We start from the raw sequence: 19,069 nt of genomic DNA on the forward strand, positions 1-19,069 counted from the left end.
AACAAAACTGACCATCGAAGTCAGTTGGTTTTGGTCAATTTTCTGTTTTCTCTTTTTCTTTTGTTTCTCACCAAGATTATTAACCCTCGACCGGGCATATCTCGGCGTAGGAGTGATCAACGATCAGTTGGAGTCGATTTTTCAGTTAAATTCACTCCAACCGATCATAAGTCGACATAAAATTGGTCAAATTGATACCGCATCCATTCTCAACAAAACTGACCATCGAAAAGTCCGTTGGTTTTGGTCAATTTTCTATTTTCTCTTTTTCTTTTGTTTCTCACTTTTTCTAGATAGTTAATAAAAACATATGAATTAAGTTATAAAATACTATCAAAATAAAATCATTTTCATTAAATTTTGGTAGTAAATAAATAATACGTGACAGATTTTTTTAAATTCATATTGAAATTTTTTAAAAAGTAAATAAATAAAAATCAATAAAATTGATTGTAAATTTACTTTCTGCACACACAAATTACTTACACATATTTATATAAAAAAGAGTTTGGTTAGTCAGGTTTCGTCCTTTTGATCCAAAATGACCAGCATTTAGTCTGTTTTTACAGCAAAATCGAAATTGACTGACTATTTATCCCTTTCTTCAATTGATCGACTTCGATTCGATCGATTTCGATTTTTTGACCTACCATATTCGTACCTACCTCGACAAATACATCGGACATCGACATTTTTGTTTTATTATGATGTTGTTGGATTTATTTTTTCTACCCACTGAATTGAGTAGGAGGTTTGGAACTTATTATATTCACCCTTGTATAAGTTAATGGATGTGATGGTAGATTGACGTCATTTTGATCTATTTTGGCTTTTCTAAAATTTCTCTTCACTAACTTATTTACTATCTTAACAACTTTAAGCTCACCTTATCGCTCCAATGTCATTTTCAAACTAAAATCTATTTCAGAATTCTCACAAACTCTCTCAAGGAAGTCTAAAAAGTTCTTAAACTTTCTTTCTAAATTTCTCCTCCATTTTGTTTGTTTTACTTCTAATATGAGATCTCTCTTACATTCTTGGACACTTCCATTTCACAGGATTTTGTTTTAATTTTTCCATTTTTAGTTGTTGGTTGTCGATTCATGTTTATGAATTTTAACTATCTTTTTAAACAAAAAGAAATAAAATAATTATTAAACGGAACCCTATCGTGATTAAGTTTTGGTTTATTACTATCCAAAACTGTGATGATTTGATCCCTCAACTGTGAATTGTCGTTGTGGTAGCAACCTTATATCAAAAAGATTCTATAGCTAGGCACTGCATCATGCTATATATTGATTAATGGTCATGATTTATCATTGAATTGTCAAATTTGTAATCATGATAAATGAAATTTAAACATTGGATTACCAAATAATAATCATGATAAATGAAGTTTAAATTTAAACTAATTTTGGAGTTAGTCAAACTCAAAGAATATTTCCATAAAGCTACAGGCTTCGTTTGGATGGATACAGACATGGTTGAATTCAAGCTTGGTTGAAAAATTGGATAAGCCTTATCCAACAATATCAACTAGAATATAAGTGTATAGTTTTGACTTCTAGGAAGAGATAATACATATACTACTAGATATAGCAATATAATCTTGAATCAAACTTTTACCATTTTATTGTCTAAAATGTGATAATTTATTGCTCTTCCAAAAAAGAATTTATAATTCATTGTCCGGTGATGTTATTGACAATAAGAACGGAAGTTATTATTGCATTAAATTGTAATCATAAAAGGTGATATTAGATAATTATCGCATTAAATGGTCACAAATATGATAAGAAGAGTAAAAGTTATTCTCAGGTTGAATTGTAAATCAAAAGTAATAATTTAATATACTTAGACTAGATTTTGATATACTGAAATTGGAAAACATTATAAAAAAGAAAAAGTAATTAACTTATAAAAAACTATATATATATATATATATATATTTGTTATATGTATCATTAGAGTGAAGTGTATTCGAGTATGATTTATTTTAAATAGTTAAACACTTCCATATTTAAATGAATCAATATCAACTTCAGCAAACTCAAATTTGAAATTAAAAAGAATATATCTTATTGAAGGGTTAGAAGTGATAACTAAATTTTTGTTTTATTCAGTCAAATGATTAGTTAGAAGGAGACATTTTTTTTTTCTTGATATAAAATACTAAAAATCGAGGGATCAACGGATGTATTAGAACATCTCGATTTAGTTAACATATCCTTAACATTCAGATCACACTTTGGCAAAGGACACAAATTTGAAACAGCAATTCTACATAAAGAAATATAATCTAAGTCAAACTTTTACCATGGTGTGATATCAAGAAGAGAACAAAAATTTGATATCTATAAATCATGGTTGTAAATAAATGCCTCTCAATTTTTTTTCAATATAAAGCACACACAAGTCAAAGTCAAGTAGTCAAGTCAAGATAGAATGAAATGATATGTATTTATATACTACGCGAAAAAAGAGGAACTAATTTAATTAACGAACTACTAAAGTTGTTCTATGTGGTTTGATATATATTTGTGAACGACTTTTAATTGATCAGAAAATAAGTATTGTTTAACCGTTTTCATTTTCCTAGAAATGAGAAACATACTTAATTAAAACTTAAATATAATTTTCGTTTGATAAAAGAAGCTTTTTTTTAAAGTAGATAGATATAAAGTAAAATGATCGTTTATGTTCAAAATAGACAATTGAAGAGGTGTCTTTTAATTTTAATTTTTTAAAAAACCATGTAACAATTAGAGTTGGCATCTATTTTCTTTTTCAAATGTTCTATGTTGAACTCATAGTCATGAAATTTTCACGTAATACCCAAATTGATAGAACATAAAAAAAATCAGAAAATGCCAAAGCACTTTCCTTTGTCCCTCCGCCGTCAACGTCGTCGGACCTCCGAAAGCGAAAGGTAGACCAAAACGGCACCGTCCAAGGCCCTATCGTCCTTCCACGTGGAGTCGTCTAATCATGACGTCATCTTACGACACGTGGTGGCAATGCAAACGACGAATCGAACCACCTCCTCATTCGAAGGCGTTGAAATGCTGAACTTCGTGGGCGGTGATACGATACGATGGATCTTTAAATAAAAGATGAATTATATTAATCAATTTAAATTCATAAAGACAATTTTAAATTTACGATATTTATGGAAAGTGACGTGCAAGGTTGGACACGTGGCGGGTTCGGCAAGTGAATTTACTGTTTTCGGCAACGGTTGCGTAATTTAAATCAGCCACCGCGTGACGATATCCGACCAATCGAAAGAGATTGGGTTTTACCCATTTGTTTCGTGACACGTGTGAGGGTTGGCCGATATGTAGTTTTGCTGTTGGACGGAAACGGGTAGAATGAAAGGAGGTCATGACACGTTGCACCAATCATGTGTGGGCCTCTCACTATTTGCTTTTATGGATTTGTCCACGTCATCAACTGTTTGTGCCTTGTGTATCATGGATCCCCACAGCGCAAAATCTAATATTTTTGCTTTGTTCTTGTGTATATATGCTTAAATGAGATATTTTTCTGTATGGCCATTTAAGGCATGATTGTTGCTATGACACGAGTTTTAAGAATTTAATGTTATCGTTACACATGTATAAGTTTGAATTTAAACTAGTTACGAGTTTAGACTCGTAAGCATGACATAAAACATGCATGAGAGAATAAATTTACATTGCTATAAATAGAGAAGAGGAACGACTTAAATCTTAAAAAGAGGTGATGAAAGTTTGGTGAGTGCTTGATCGTATAATCAATGTCCTTTCAACAATCATCTTCATTGGCGTAAATAGAGCTTGCATACGAGAATGTTAGGATGAACATGCAATATGTAAATGTAATATAACTTTTTGTTTAGGTCAATATCAATTAAATTTCTTACCAACTTTAACTTTTATATAATGTGTTGAGATGAGCATCCATCTTACTTGTGTCGAAGATTGTATATTGTAAATACACATGGAGTCGATGACATGTATTACTAAAATCAAACATGTTAGTTTCACAAATTATAACGAAGAAATTTCTTGTGGGGTACTTTTCTCATAGATTAATGATTAAATGAGAGGAAAATTGCACGATTAGATACACAAGAATAAGTTGTGAGATTAAATTGGGCTATTCACAAAAGTAAAAAATTGTTAGTACTATATTTAACGATTTCTCCTAAAATACTATTTACATATCATCTAGAGTTAACAATATTAGCTAAAACATTTAATTATATATTGATTCAATGCATATCTTGATCCTTGACTGATTAAATAAACATAAACAAAAAAACGGGTTTGTTGTTGTCGTTATTAACTTTTTAAATATGTATATATCGATACTAAATAAACATAATTTAGTTACTCTAACAAATATAAAATATTGATATTAAAATAAACGTTTTAAACATATGAACATTTAAATAAATCAAAATTGAATTAATGGTCGATATAGATATAAATTTGATAATGAGCAAAATAAATGTACATAAATTTGATAACTAAACTTTTTGTCTTTTTTCTTTTTCTTTTCCATACCTTTTTTCTCTATTTTAACAAACACACATGTATCGTTTATATTAATAAAATAAATGATTCATGACAATAGAAAAGATTTCACGAGAAAATTCATAGAAACTTTTGGGTTTGAATGTGCCGTTTAAAAACTGAAATTTTTTTTTCTTGTCGGTACCATTTTAAAACAATTGGTAAATAGAAAAACTATATATTTACGTGGAAGGTGGAAATTTTTTCTTTTCGAGTAGTTTTGTAGTTTATTTTATTGAAATAATCGAATCCATCCCAATATACATTTTTATTATTTTATGTATATCTTAATATATTTAATTCAACGTATAGATTCATATTTATAAACCATTTGATTTCCTAAATCATCAAAAAAATAAACAATTTTTTTAAAAAAATGTTGATGATACTGTCATTTTCAACTTTTATATATATATATATATATATATATATATATATATATTTGTTCATAAACAACTCCTTAATATCTTTAAATTAAACTTTGAGATACAAATTTCTATTAACAAAATTATAATATATAAATAAAAAATAAATACAGATAATATATACTTTAGTTTCACTGTATAATTTCAACAAACAAACTTGATTGTAATCCAATCTAATCTATAATAAAATTTTCTATGTCAGTACTTTTCAAAATAGATATGTTTTCTATATATAAAAAGAGATGTATGATTTTTGTTAGTGTACTTTCTACCCTAATTTTAGTAAATCTTAAATTAGTTTTTATTATTGATTTATTGTCCATTAAAACAAGTCTATCTAGCATGTAAAAATATACTCGCATAGCTAACATGATCTATATGACACGAGATTTTAGATTCAAATTACCTCAAACCTAAATCCTAGCTAATAAGAAATTTTCATTTTATATATATATTCTCACATATTTAAAAACTATTAGAATTACTTAATCAACTTTAATAGCCATTTTTTAAAAAAATATTAATTTATAATAATTAATTTTTTATAACACATGTTTAAAAGTATAAATATACAATTCTTTTGATAACAAGTGTTTGAAAATGTAAAACCAAACATTCAATTGATTTTGTATGATTAAAGAGGTCACAAATTAATTTAGTTCAGATGGATACCATGTGTTTTGATCTGTTAAGTTTCGGTTGATTCTATCAAGATGATCGGTTTAGTTTTCATAAAAAATTGTTTTGACATCATTGCTATTCTTTTATTTTATTTTATTTTTTTGTAACAAAACTAACTCTTCTTACATAGCTATTCTTTACAAAATATCTATGTACATATGCGTGTTTATAACATATTTTGTTAATATATATTTTTTAAAAAATTGGAGATTCGAATTTCAAATTTAGAAATATATTTAATAAGAAAATGTATTTTTTAAAATTTAAAATTTGAACTTGGAAAAATATTTAATAAAAATATATTTTTAGAAATTGGAATTTGAAATTTTGATTATTATATATATATATATATATATATTAAATATTAAATATATATATTAAATATTTTAAGAAAGTGTGGGGTCTACGACTCTAGCAAAGTCGTGTACTGCTCAAATTAGCATATTTTTTATTAATAGTCTGTATTATACTCTATTTTTTTTCATTTATTTTTAAAAAATAGATTATTTTTTTAAAAAAAGACTTTTTTTGAAAAATAATTTATAATAATTAAATTTAAGATTTAGTGAGAATATAAAACCTACACACAAGTAGAAAATTAAATTAAAAAAAAAAATCAAACGTATATGAACTCAGATAATATATCGTATTTTTTTGAAAATGATTGTAAATAGTCAAAAACTAAAAGTAATTACAATATATAACAAAATTTTATAATCCTTAACATGGTAATATCGTAGCCATCAAATTTGCTATATTTTAAAAATACTTTTCATTTCACTATATTCGAAAATATGCATTTTTTAAAAGACAACTTACGAACATAATGACACAAAAGTTTACAGAGTATAGAAAAATTTACAAAATAGTTACAAAACATAACAAGATATTTGCAATAGATTTTTGTAATAAATGTAATTCGGATAATAAGCAATCAAACGTTCCAAAGTTAATGTGATACATATCTTGGTTTGTATAAATATAATAAATCAGGATAAATGGTGATGTTTTACTATATTTATAAACATTTTATCATTTGAAATAATTATTCAAAATTACATCCAATAAATACAAAAGGTATATAATTTAAACAATATATGTGTTAAAAAGTCGTTACATGATGTGTCAATCCAACCATACTCTTCTTTTAATAACACTTGTCTTATAATTAGTATATATGTGTGAAAAACATCACCAACAAAAGTATTTGGACGTGGAAAATTGTAATGCTAATAATAATCACGCGGGTTGCATTAGACTTTGTGTTAGTGGCTGCTGCACTCACCCTTACTTTGAAGAAAAGCTTAACTAAATTCACATTTTACCTTACCTCATATATTCACCTCTTTTCCTCTTTTTTTCATTTCTCTTCTTTGAGTGCTTGCCATTTTAGTGAAAGTTCCAAAATAATTGATTTTGGAAGTGCTGCAATATGCAACCATTCCCCTTTCCCTTTGAAAAGCACTTCACAATTATTTTTATTACCCAAGTTTTCTTTTTCCAACTTTTGAAAAAAAAAAAAACCTTTTTGTCTTCTAGAAATAAAACCCAACAAAAGTGAGTTGAGAATTTACAATACTCAATTTTATACCAAATGCACACTTAACCTTTCAACATTTTGATTGCTTACGGTCTGAATTACAAATATTACAAAAATTTATTACAAACATACTTCTAACATCCATAAAATTTATCATTAATAGAATTCTATTATTGATATGATCTATCACTGATAAGCTTTGAAAATTATATCTAAATTTTATCATATTTACAAATGATTTTGCATTATACATATATAAAAAAGTCTAATTAATATAATTATAAATTCCTTTAATTTTTTTAAAATTACACAAAAAAAATTTATAAGAAAGCTAGATATTGTCAAATTTGAACATTGATGAAATATAGGAGGACTCTTGTTAGGGCCTCATGGGTAAAAAGCCCTAAAATTTATGAATCCCCATTTTGGGCTATAACTTTGGGCCTGACCCATATACCTCACTTTTTCAAGAAGGTCCATCTTCTGGGCCTCCAACGGTCGGAAAAATAAAGACAAAGTATATTTACCGGAAAGAAGGAGTACTCGAATCAAAGGCAAAATTTCCCTCTAATTCACTACTGGCAGCCGCCCCCTTTCCTCAGCAGCTCACTTGCTAGTAATCAAGTCTTTCCTGTTCTTCCAATTTCCTCCCTTCGATTGCTTCTCTGTAATGATTCTTCTTTTTACCATTAATCTGGCGTTTTTTTTTTTTGTAGATCTTCTAGAGTATTTTATTAAAGGGTTAAATATTGTTGGTAATTTATTGTGTTCATTCACTTTCTTTGACCATCAACCGTTGATTTCTCAGAGATTTTCCCTTGTATGCCATGGTAATTAGGGGGTTTCTTGAAAAGAAAATTAATCTATTGATTTACTAGCATTTCTTGATTTCTGGGAGATTTTGACATAGGCCACATTAATGAGGAAATGATCAAAATGCTCTTTGAAGCCATTGTTCTTTTTTTCTAATCCTTGTGATGTTCCATGGTCTGTAATTTGAGATTAAAGTTCTATTAATTCTTTTTCAGTTAGACACTTGTTGAGTTGCGTTCTAAAATGGGTGAAAAAACATTTGATGATGGTGGCCTAAATGTTTCAGCCATTGAAACTAATCCGTCTATGGACAAACAAATTGAAGGGATTCATGGTAATCAGAATTCAGAAAGTAACATCGCATGTATGACACCAGAGAAAGCTGATGAGTATTTGAAAGGAAAATTGAAAGAAGAAGAGATCAAACTTCAAGAAAAGTGAGTGTCTAAAACGTTTAGGGTATAAGTTTTATGTTGGTTGCTAAGCTTTGTTCACAAGCATTTCATAACGTTTATGTTAGCTTTTTGTTAGATAATTTACTTAAAAATTTACTGGTTACTGAAATGTTTTTTTTTAACGACAAGTTTGTGGATTTAAAAATAATGTAAAATGAAATTATCTTGAATATTTATGGAAGAAAATAAGAATTTTAACAACATTTTGTCACAGTACATTTGATTTAACTTGAACTCAATTGGATTATATGCAGATGCCAGACAATTGTAGAGTTCTTTACTTGCTTGACTTCCTCGATGAGGCTGCTTAAAATGAGAAAGAAGATGTCTACCTTTCACAATGTATCCCGTCAGGTGTCGGTTATGACAAAAAGGTATATTGTTTCGTAATTCTGTTGAACTTGTATGTTTTTAGTTTTGGTTCGGATGAATATTATAGAAGCTCGATAACTAAAATTTGTGTTCTTTGTTCTTTTTCTGTTTCAGAATGTTTTTGGACAAACATCTAGCACAAATAGTATATATCATTCCAGAAGCTGTGAATATTGATAAAGTGATGATTCATGACAAGAAGACATCGTGCATGAAACCGGAAATGATAATCAGTCTTCAATTAGATGTTGTAAAAGGTCACTCTGAGCATTCTGATTTTTTGGCATTACACAAAGTTTTTGCTTCAAGGGTATTAAAATACTTTGCAGTCCATACAGAGGTACTTTCCTACGTTATTAGAAACTAATTGTATGCTAATTCAAAAGAAACCACAAAAAGTTATACGAAAACGAGCATATTTATTGGCATGAACTCTATCTCCAAATGTCCATAGCCCCACTCGTTGCACTGAAAATAGCACGAATGTTTATGATAAGTATACTGTTCTCAAACATGGATCAACTGAAACTCAAAAGGATCGAACCATTGAACTTTTTATGAAATTTTGATAAATAAAAGGGTTCATGCTTTGGAGTTGCAATTTTGATTGCTAGGTCAAGCCTTTGTCTCTTAGAGTTGGCTTTGGGGTAGGCAAAACCTCTAGCAGGGATGGGCTCCATATTTTGCTTTTTAGTTTTCTATTTTCTTAAATCATGCTTGTTTTCTTATTTGACCTCGGGGCCTAAACCAAATCCTTTCATGATTTGTTAGTTCATTTTGTGCTCATATTTTAATTATATTCTTCTTGTTTGGCAACTAGAAAAATGAAGTTCCAGAGGGGGCACTACCAAAGCCTTTCAACCGAAGAAAAATATTCTCTCTTGACCAATTGTCTGATAATTCTCCTGAAAGATCTCGACCAACATCCATAGATTCCGATTTGACTTTAGAAGAACTTTGTCCACATTCATCCTTGAAGAGACATTTCTCTAAGAAATCCATTTCTAGTGTAGAGATATCGGAACCGGTTGCATCTTCTATTGTTTTTTCACCATCCATTCCAGCTTGTAGCAGCTTGAAAGAAGAGGATACCAATGATAAGTTGCTTGAAGATATTCCGACACTCTCTCCTCAAGTTGCTGCGGCTAATTCTTCTGAAAGTCCTCTTGTTAAGTCTGTCCTGTCTTCTGCTTCTAGCAGCATTATGACACAAACACCGGTACAGTTGACACCAAAGAGATCAATGCTGCCAAGTTCGGAGGTGAAAACGAGGAAACCTGCAAGTGTTGGAAGTGTATGTAAACCTGCAAAAAGGTTTCTCAACTTTTCTGGCATGGAAGGTGATAATGGCAAGTCAAGTCTAGGTGTGGATGATTTGCAAATCCCTGGAAAGAAGAACTTTCTCGATGAGCATTTCGAAAAGAAGAATTATACTAGTAAAGAAGTAATTAGTCAAGAATCATCTTCTTGCTTGCCTGAACTTGTTTGTGTTGTCTACAACATTTTCAAGTCTGTGAATTGCTCTTCAATTACCAAGGAGGAGCTCGTGCACAAGATTATAATGAATTGTCTTGATATTACTGAGAGAAGTATGTATGGTTTTTTTTAAAGTAATTAATGCTAGTTTGATATGAATTTTTGTTTGACGTAATACTTGTTTGCTTGCAGGAGAAGTGGAAGAGAGAATCGAGCAGCTCGAGAAGTTGGTTCCGAATTGGATCTCCAAGAAATTGACAATTAGCGGGGATGTTACTTTTAGGTGAGTCATTTAAATATCTTCTATAGGTCTCTTTTTTAAAAAATTATCGCTGATAGGTGAATCAATTTAGATCATTTGTTAGTGAACCATAGCTATCTTTTTATATAAAATCAGTTCACGATCACTTAAATAATATTATGCTTAAATTGTAAATTTGGTGCTTGTGATTTAGACAAAGTTAAAATTTAGTCCCTAATCCCTATAGTCCGATAGAACTTCACAGTCCCTATAGTTTAATATAATCTTCTTAAATGGTTGTTCCTACTCTAAAAAAGACAATTTATGAAGATTTTATCAAACTCTAGAGATTAATTTCTTTTTCTATAAATTATAAGGACTAAATTTTAACTTTCTATATAAGGGACCAAATTTACAATTTATCATCATATTATCGTTCTCGAAGTATCTCACCATAAATAGTATTAACACACTGCCATCTATGTAATGAGTATCACATTTCTCTCTAGTTTTTACACAAATCAAGTTTTAAATATGTGGGAAAGTTAATCAAGTTTTAAATATGCGGGAAAGTTGTGCATTTATAATTTTTTTCGTTCATCGACTATGAAATATTAGCTTTAGTGATTAACACTCTCAAAGGAAATATAACTAGATGTGATCCCTTGAATGCATTCGTATACATGTTAACAACAGTGTCATTTGCTGCAGCATCAACACGAAGGAAGACTTAGAATCGGTTGTGGCGAAAACAGCTCGCATTTGAGAAGTTGCCAAAATGGGGCCTCCACATAACACATAGTTTTGAGTTCGTTATATCTTTACGGTCAAATTGTAATTTTGGTCATGGTTTGGAAAAAAGTTGTAATCTGGTCTCTACAAGAGTATTTATGAAACCATTGAAAATTCTTTCCATGGCAATTTTTTTGAACAGGTTTTCATAGGAGCTAATCAAATGAGAGTTGCTTGATCTCTATTTTTCATTGTTTTGGACCTATTGGTTTAGTATTGTATAGTATCTTGATTAGTGAAATGTGCAAAATTGCCGGTGATCTTACGCAATTATTCAGCTACATATGTAAACGAAAAAGAATCATAGAATCATGTCTAACAAAATAAGTTTACAAAATTCAACTTACGTAACACGGATCGTATATACACTTGATATATCACCAATACATATTTAATACACTCGACACACTATTGATATCCACTCGACATGCTATTGATTTCCACTTTTATACACTTGATATCTTCCTAATAGTTACTTGATATATGATCTAAACTTGGTCCACATTTGATACCCACCAAATATTACACTTTTATAAAGAATTGAAAAAAGAAAAATATATATTTATTATAAAAACATAAACCACCAAACACCTATCATTATAACTCAAACTAAAATAATTTACATTAGAAACAGAAACTATTTATAACAAAACTATATTAACATACTACTTACCACAAAACTCTCGAAACATTAAAATCTAAATTCATATATTAAAAAAAATCATAAACTTTAACCATAGAAAAATTTATTCATTTTCGTTATATTATATGTTTAAATATACGTTAATAATAGCCTGTTGGCGGCTAATTGGCGCCCGCCGGGAAAACAATACAATGAGAAACAAAAACAGCGAGCAATTTCAATCTCTATTTCTCTAATAATTTCCTATAAATAGACAACTTTTTCAATCCCAATTTCATCATCCCCATAAGAAAAAAGAACTCACCAAAATGAAAAACTTTGCATTACTGTGTTTTCTTTTCATTGTCATTGCCTCATCTGAGGTACGCTTCTGCCGAGCGGACGCCTCCCCCGATGCAGTCCTCGACACCGATGGAAAGAAGCTTCGAGCCGGTGATCAATATTACATTCTCTCAGTTTACAGCAGAAACAGTGGCGGATTAAGCATCGGCGGTATCTACGGATACGAAAAATGTCCCATCAACATCCTCCCCGAATCTTACGATTATTTAGACGGTCTTCCGGCGACGTTTTCCCCCGTAAACCCTAAGAAAGGTGTGGTCCGAGTTTCTACCGATTTGAACATCGAATTCGAGGCGAGCACTAGGTGTGGAATATCGACCGTGTGGAAAGTAGGTAAGTTTGATCAATACTTGAAGCAGTATTTTGTGACGATGGGCGGAACGAAAGGGAATCCGGGGCGGGAAACGATCGGAAATTGGTTCAAAGTGGAGAAGCATGGTAAGAACTATAAGTTCGTGTATTGTCCAACAGTTTGTAAGTATTGCAAAGTGATGTGCAAAGATGTGGGATTATTTTACAAGAATGGAAGAAGGATTTTTGCTTTGAATGATGCTCCATTCCCTGTTATGTTCAAGAAAGTTCGAACTTGAAGCTGATGAATCATGATGATGAGAGGGAAATTAAGGACTAAAATTTCTCTCTATTATGTATCCAATGTAATAATAAATAAATTGTTGTAATCCTCTTTATCGAAATAAAAGTTTAGTTATTATATATATATATATATATATATATATATATATATATATTATTAGAAAATTGTTATAAATAACAAAAAAAATCAAAACTATTTAAAAAATATAGTAAGATGTCGGTATTTTCATATTTCTATTGATTTGACATCGATACAAAGGAATAAATCGATATTTCCATTATAACGTAGAAAAATCTACGATACATAAAACTTAATCATCAAAGTACTACTAATATAAATAATAGTCATTTGAAATCATAAAATATTTATCGGGCTAATTTATATTTATTTTTTTTTTTTATTTTTTTACTAATTCTTCCATAATATCTATCGAAGTCAATATTTTATCGATAGTTTTTCCATAAAATTGAGATCTCAATATTTTCGTCGACATCAACATTTTAAACCACGGATAGAAACAACTCTCGTTATTTAAAGAAGGTAAAGTCATTTGTGGTTTATTATTAAGAGTAAGAAATTATTATAAATGACAAAACTTGTTAAAAATATTTATAAAATATAACTTTAGACTTTATATAGACAAACTTCTATTAGTGTTTATTATTGTCTATCAATGTTATCGTGATCGATAAAATCCTATCAAGTGTCTGCAAAATTAACAAAATATTTACCCTTATAAAAATATCAAGTATAACAGATTTTTATCTTTTAGTAGTTTTTTTTCTAAAACGTGTAAATACATACATCGTGTGCAAGGCTAAAAGAGTAGTAAATGCAATCACACGAAGGCAAATAGTTTAACTCTAATAATTTGAAATGAGGAAAACTAATTTATTTTTATTTTAAAGCATTAGCTTTTACATTTTTTAATTTCCGGAACACATTGCACCTTTCACTTTTTCAAAATTTTTTATTTTTAAACATTAAACGTTGGACTTTTAAGAGGCGTTAATAGTAAAAATCATACAAACCAACTCTATATAATTAAGCTGTACAAACGTTAAAAAGTTCGATATTTCTTAACATCGACTTGGGTTAACTGACATTTAAAAGAAATCTCGTATTCAAATCTTCTAATTTTCTTCTTTCTTTTTTTCTCTTTTCTAAAAAATTATTTCTAATATGAAATTCGACGAATGATAGGTTAAAAAAGTTTTTGACAGCCAATTAATTAAAATTTTATTGGCCTTTAGTCAAAAACTTGTTTTGTATTCAATGTGTAGATCCCCGGGTTTCTTTACAAACGAATTATGATATATAGTTTTAGTTAAATACACGATTAATTAATTAATACCAATTTGATAATTAATAAAGTTGCTTAATTTATTTTTCTTTCTTCGAAATTAAAAAATAAATTGGGTAAAATAAATTAAAATATTTAAAAAACATATTAAAATTCTATATTCTATCACGTTTACAAGAAGTAACGAAGTATCAATTATTTATAATAATTTCTTAGAGAGTGTGCAAGGGAGTTAAGAAAAGTTTTCCACAAAAGAATTCATTGAGAGAGATTAAGGCATTTCATTTCAATCTCCTGTAAATAGAGAGCTTTTACAATCTCAATTATCATCCACCTTAGAAAAAATGAAGAATTTTGTTTTACTGTCTTTGCTTTCCATTGTCGTGACCTCTACAAAGCGACTTCAATTCTGTAGAGTCAATGCCGCCTCGCCCAACGCAGTTCTCGACACTGACGGAAAGAAGCTTCGAGGTGGCGATCAGTACTACATCCTCCCATTTTTCAGCAGAAACACCGGTGGATTAGCCCTTGGAAATATTCAACAAGAATATCGTAATGAATGTCCACTCAACGTTGTCCCCAGTACCTTACGAATATTCCAACGGTCTTCCAACGACATTTTCGCCCATAAACCCTAAAAAGGGTGTCATTCGAGTTTCCACTGCATCCAATAATTTGAAATAACGAACAAGGGTATGCGCGAAATCGACGGTGTGGAAAATAAGTGAATTCCAGCACCAATATTTGGTGACGATCGGTGGAACGAAGGAAATCCGGGGAGAGAAACAGTGGAGAATAGGTTCAAAATTGAAAAGTACAACAACGATAATATATACAAGTTCGTGTATTGTCCAACGGTGTGTAATTAAGTATTGCAAAGTTATGTGCAAAGATGTGGGAATTTTTGTGAAGAATGGAAGGATGGCTCTTGCTTTGACTGATAATGCCCCAAATCCCTGTTATGTTCAAGAAAGTTTATAACTGAAAAAATTAAAAGATCAGAAATTAAATAAAAGCTTGGCTTTTAATAAAAATCGAGAGCGAAAGAAATTATCTTTGTAGTGTTGAATTTTTAATGTTACAATCAAATTTCAAATGTCTCATTTTTAATATCTTGTGCTGAAATAAATCTTATAATTACCTTTTTTCGATTTTGTTATTTTCTTTTAAAAAAATAGATTGTTTGACCATGACTCAAAATAAATATTTTAAACATTTTTCATCAAACGATCTAAACAAACCATTAACGTAAAAATGCAAGCATGTCAAAAACATGTTTCTCTTTGTTGATTTTTTCTTTTCTTTTTTCCCTTTGGATCCATTGTTTGACAGCTTGAAGCCATAAACTACAATATAAAACCAACATTAAAAACATATACAAAAAAGCAAACAATAGTAGAACTAAACAAAGATAAAGTTAAGTTTAAGGATAAATTAACCAGATGAACTAATAAAAGAATGTCACGCAAAAAAAATAGACGATAATGTGAGAAAGGGTGAAAAGATTTGCAAAATAAAAATAAATTCTATATCTGGTCAAAAAAATAGTTTAATTTAGAGTGAAAATTAAACAAAAGCTAATTATACGTACATCAACCAGTCTCACGAAAATACTCAGTCTAACCCTTCACCATTTAGAGTTTTTTTTGTTTGCCAACTCATGTTCGTGATCATGCATGTGAGTGAAACAATAATTACTTAATTTTATTTTTCAATTTTCTCTCAATTACTTTTCAATGTTGGTCTAATAATTCAGTAGGGTTTAGTGCTTGAACGAATTGCTTATTTATTCAAGCTTAGCTTTGAGAATTTTTTCCTCATATAATGAAAATGTCTATGAACAGAACCAAATAAATATAAGAACATTAAGAAGTAAGACGAAAATTCGGAATTCTAACCTATTTTAATAAAACCTATAAAAATTATATAAACAACAGCGTGCTGTCGCCCGCCGGAAAAATAATTCGACCAAATTGAGAAGGGAATTAAGAGAAAACATTGGCCAATTCCGACCCTGACATTTCCTATAAATACAAAGATTTTCCAAAGTCCAAATCACTGGAAAACTTAAAACCAAATCGGCAAGAAAGAAAAAAATTAGCATGAAGAAATTTGCATTACTCAGTTTTCTTTTCATTGCCATTGTCATTGCCTCATCTGAGCTACGCTTCTGCAGAGCTGATGCCTCACCGGATGCCGTCCTCGACACCGATGGAAAGAAGCTCAGAGTCAGCAACAAGTACTACATCCTCCCAGCATTTGAAGGCAGCGGTGGTGGCGGTTTAGCCATCGGCAATATCCGAAAAGAATACGATAGATGTGGTATCAACGTCGTCCAGGAGCGTTATGAACAATCCGATGGTGATCCCACGACATTTTTACCAATAAACCCTAAAAAGGGTGTGGTTCGAGTCTCCACCGATTTGAACATCGAATTTGATGCGACTACGAGGTGTAGGAAATCGACGGTGTGGAAATTAGGAACATTTGATCGATATTTGAGGCAATATTTCGTGACGATTGGCGGAACGAAAGGGAATCCGGGGCGAGAGACGACAGAAAATTGGTTCAAAATAGAGAAATATGGGAAGGGTAATTACAAGTTGGTGTATTGTCCAAGAGTGTGTAAGTATTGCAAAGTAATGTGCAAAGATATTGGTATATTTGAGAACAATGGGATAAGGGGTCTTGTTCTGAGCGATACGCCATTTCCCGTTATCTTCAAGAAAGTTTATGAATGAATTTGCAAGGATGTGATCAAGAGGTTGGGTTTTGGGTGATCTGTCTTGAAATTTCATCCAATTCTCAATTTCTATTGTAATAATAAATCACGACTTAATTTCGTGAAATAAATAAAATATCTCTGGTTATTTTGTATTTTTTTTTTAAAAAATGGATATTAAACCTGATAGGACAAATCACAACAAACAATTTTGAAATACGGTGATAATTGTAATTATATCCTTAAACTTTTAAATTTTAAAATTGGATGTTCAAACTTTGAGTTGCTTGTATACGATTTTGAATTTAAATTTTATCATTTCTTGGTCCAATGTTTACATGAGAGTCCTAGAACACTTTGGTTTTAGAAGTTTAGGTTTTATTATTGCTATTGAAAGTTTGAGGTGTGTATTTGTAACTCTCACTTGGGTACGTCTAAGAAATGGGAAAAAAGTGGAACCTAGTACTATGCTTTTGATCTTTGATGAAACACGAAAGACGCCGTGTCGGGTAATAAGAACTTTTTGAGACACATATAATTGTTCTTTGAGGCACCGAAATGATTCTAATTTGGTTATAAACACACTAATAGAATTAAAAAGTTGGGTAATGAGTATTCGAAAATTAAAATGATAGCACTTCTCAAAATGCACCTCGAGGGCTATGGTGGGTGTGTTTGTTTGGTTTGGATTTTATTTCGGTGGGATCCAGAGGAGAGGATCAGCATATGCATTTTGTATATTTTACAATGATTTAAAAGAATGAAAAGGAAATTGAGTAGAGGACTCTCTATTGTGCAATTTACTCTATTATTTATGTTGTCCTGAGTCAAATTATATTTAAAGTGTTCATCCTAATCATTGTCTAAAGATTTCATTTTCTTTTAAGTAATATTTGTTAGAGGCAGAATAATTATGAGATGTTTTGCTAACATCTTAAGTTAGCAAATGAGGAATATTTAGATATACACATATTTTTTCAAACAATATCGCTTGAAAATGAAATAAATTTACTCAATTTTTTTTTTAGAAAGATAAAGAATATACGACCAAATATTTTATTGCAAATTCTCGTAGACTTAAAACAAAATAAAATAAATGATCTTACTCTCAAATTTTGACTATTTGTTTAGAAAAGTTTTCATGTAACTAAAACTTTGTTTCTTTTAGAAGATGAATAATCATAGATTTTCCAATCAAATTATTCTATAAATCAACTATGGTTGGTTTAGCAAATGTTTAAAGAAAGCCGTTGAAAATCTATTCCATGATCAAAGACATAGTAGGAAGGGTTTCAAGAGCCTTTCAAACAAACCCGACCATGAAAGCGTACAATCTAACCAACCAATTGATCGGTTTAAAGCCTTCCGAATAATCATTTTAACGATGTTGTTGTCGTTTTAGATTTTTTCGACAGAAAAAAAAACCTCTTTATCCCTTCAACCGACCATCTTTGATTTGATTAGCGGCTCGATTTTTTGGTCGATCGTGTTAACCATTAGTTATCTAATGATGCTAGTTGTAAAGCATTCTATTTCAAACTATCAATATTGGATAAACTATTTAATATAAAACTTATTTCTTTTATATTATCGTGAAGCCATCTGTCTCATCAGATTGGATAAACTATTAAATATATATATATAGATTGTATCTCATTTTTCAAACTAATACGGTTTTTAAAAATAAGGGAAAAAGAAGTCGTCGGAAATTTCATTTATTTAAATTAAGAAAACGTAGAGAAGAAGGAAATTAAAAGCATTTGGTTCACTTCACAGGTTTGTTTTTAATTTAATTTTGATTCACATAAAATAAATAAATAAATAAATAAAGCCCTTTGATTCACAGTCAACAATTCTCAAGCTTATTCAAAAGAGGCATATAATATATTAAATACAATCACATGAAGTTTAATAGTTTGACTTTACAAACTTATCCCTATGAACCAATCTGACGTTTCATCTTAGAACACGATATAGCCTCAAAAAGTATTTTTAGTATTAAGACTTTTATATATATATACATACATGGTTGAATAGTTCAAACATAATTAGTACCCTTTCTTAAAAAATAGTTTTAGCAAATCTTCTTCAACTCGATATGATATTA

The 19,069-nt window shown here is 29.8% G+C and overlaps 3 protein-coding genes across 4 annotated transcripts; all 3 read left to right on the forward strand.

Moving 5' to 3' along the window:
* Positions 1–7,759: 7,759 nt before the first annotated feature.
* LOC103482615 (CDT1-like protein a, chloroplastic) lies at positions 7,760–11,548 on the forward strand. Of its 2 annotated transcripts, XM_008438874.2 has the most exons (7): positions 7,760–7,875; positions 8,237–8,458; positions 8,731–8,850; positions 8,963–9,188; positions 9,669–10,437; positions 10,517–10,607; positions 11,277–11,548. In XM_008438874.2, the coding sequence occupies exons 2-7, from the start codon at positions 8,265–8,267 to the stop codon at positions 11,329–11,331; spliced, it is 1,455 nt and encodes a 484-aa protein (XP_008437096.2). In that variant the 5' UTR covers positions 7,760–7,875; positions 8,237–8,264; the 3' UTR covers positions 11,332–11,548. The 2 variants fall into 2 exon arrangements, with proteins under 2 accessions (XP_008437096.2, XP_008437112.2); XM_008438890.2 differs by lacking the exon at positions 8,237–8,458 and having other exon boundaries at positions 7,766–7,875.
* Positions 11,549–12,282: 734 nt separating this feature from the next.
* LOC103482610 (kunitz trypsin inhibitor 5) lies at positions 12,283–13,072 on the forward strand. The gene has a single exon (XM_008438860.3). The coding sequence runs from the start codon at positions 12,309–12,311 to the stop codon at positions 12,930–12,932; it is 624 nt and encodes a 207-aa protein (XP_008437082.1). The 5' UTR covers positions 12,283–12,308; the 3' UTR covers positions 12,933–13,072.
* Positions 13,073–16,342: 3,270 nt separating this feature from the next.
* LOC103482604 (miraculin-like) lies at positions 16,343–16,981 on the forward strand. The gene has a single exon (XM_008438849.3). The coding sequence runs from the start codon at positions 16,343–16,345 to the stop codon at positions 16,979–16,981; it is 639 nt and encodes a 212-aa protein (XP_008437071.1).
* The last annotated feature ends 2,088 nt before the right edge of the window (positions 16,982–19,069 follow it).

Source organism: Cucumis melo, chromosome 12, assembly GCF_025177605.1.
Source record: "Cucumis melo cultivar AY chromosome 12, USDA_Cmelo_AY_1.0, whole genome shotgun sequence".
NCBI lineage: Eukaryota > Viridiplantae > Streptophyta > Magnoliopsida > Cucurbitales > Cucurbitaceae > Cucumis > Cucumis melo.

Coding starts and splice junctions, on each gene's coding strand:
- LOC103482615 (XM_008438874.2), top strand. CDS start 8,265: ATGGGTGAAAAAACATTTGATGATGGTGGCCTAAATGTTTCAGCCATT. Junction 9,189..9,668: donor ACTTTGCAGTCCATACAGAG/GTACTTTCCTAC, acceptor TTTGGCAACTAG/AAAAATGAAGTTCCAGAGGG. Junction 10,438..10,516: donor TCTTGATATTACTGAGAGAA/GTATGTATGGTT, acceptor GTTTGCTTGCAG/GAGAAGTGGAAGAGAGAATC.
- LOC103482610 (XM_008438860.3), top strand. CDS start 12,309: ATGAAAAACTTTGCATTACTGTGTTTTCTTTTCATTGTCATTGCCTCA.
- LOC103482604 (XM_008438849.3), top strand. CDS start 16,343: ATGAAGAAATTTGCATTACTCAGTTTTCTTTTCATTGCCATTGTCATT.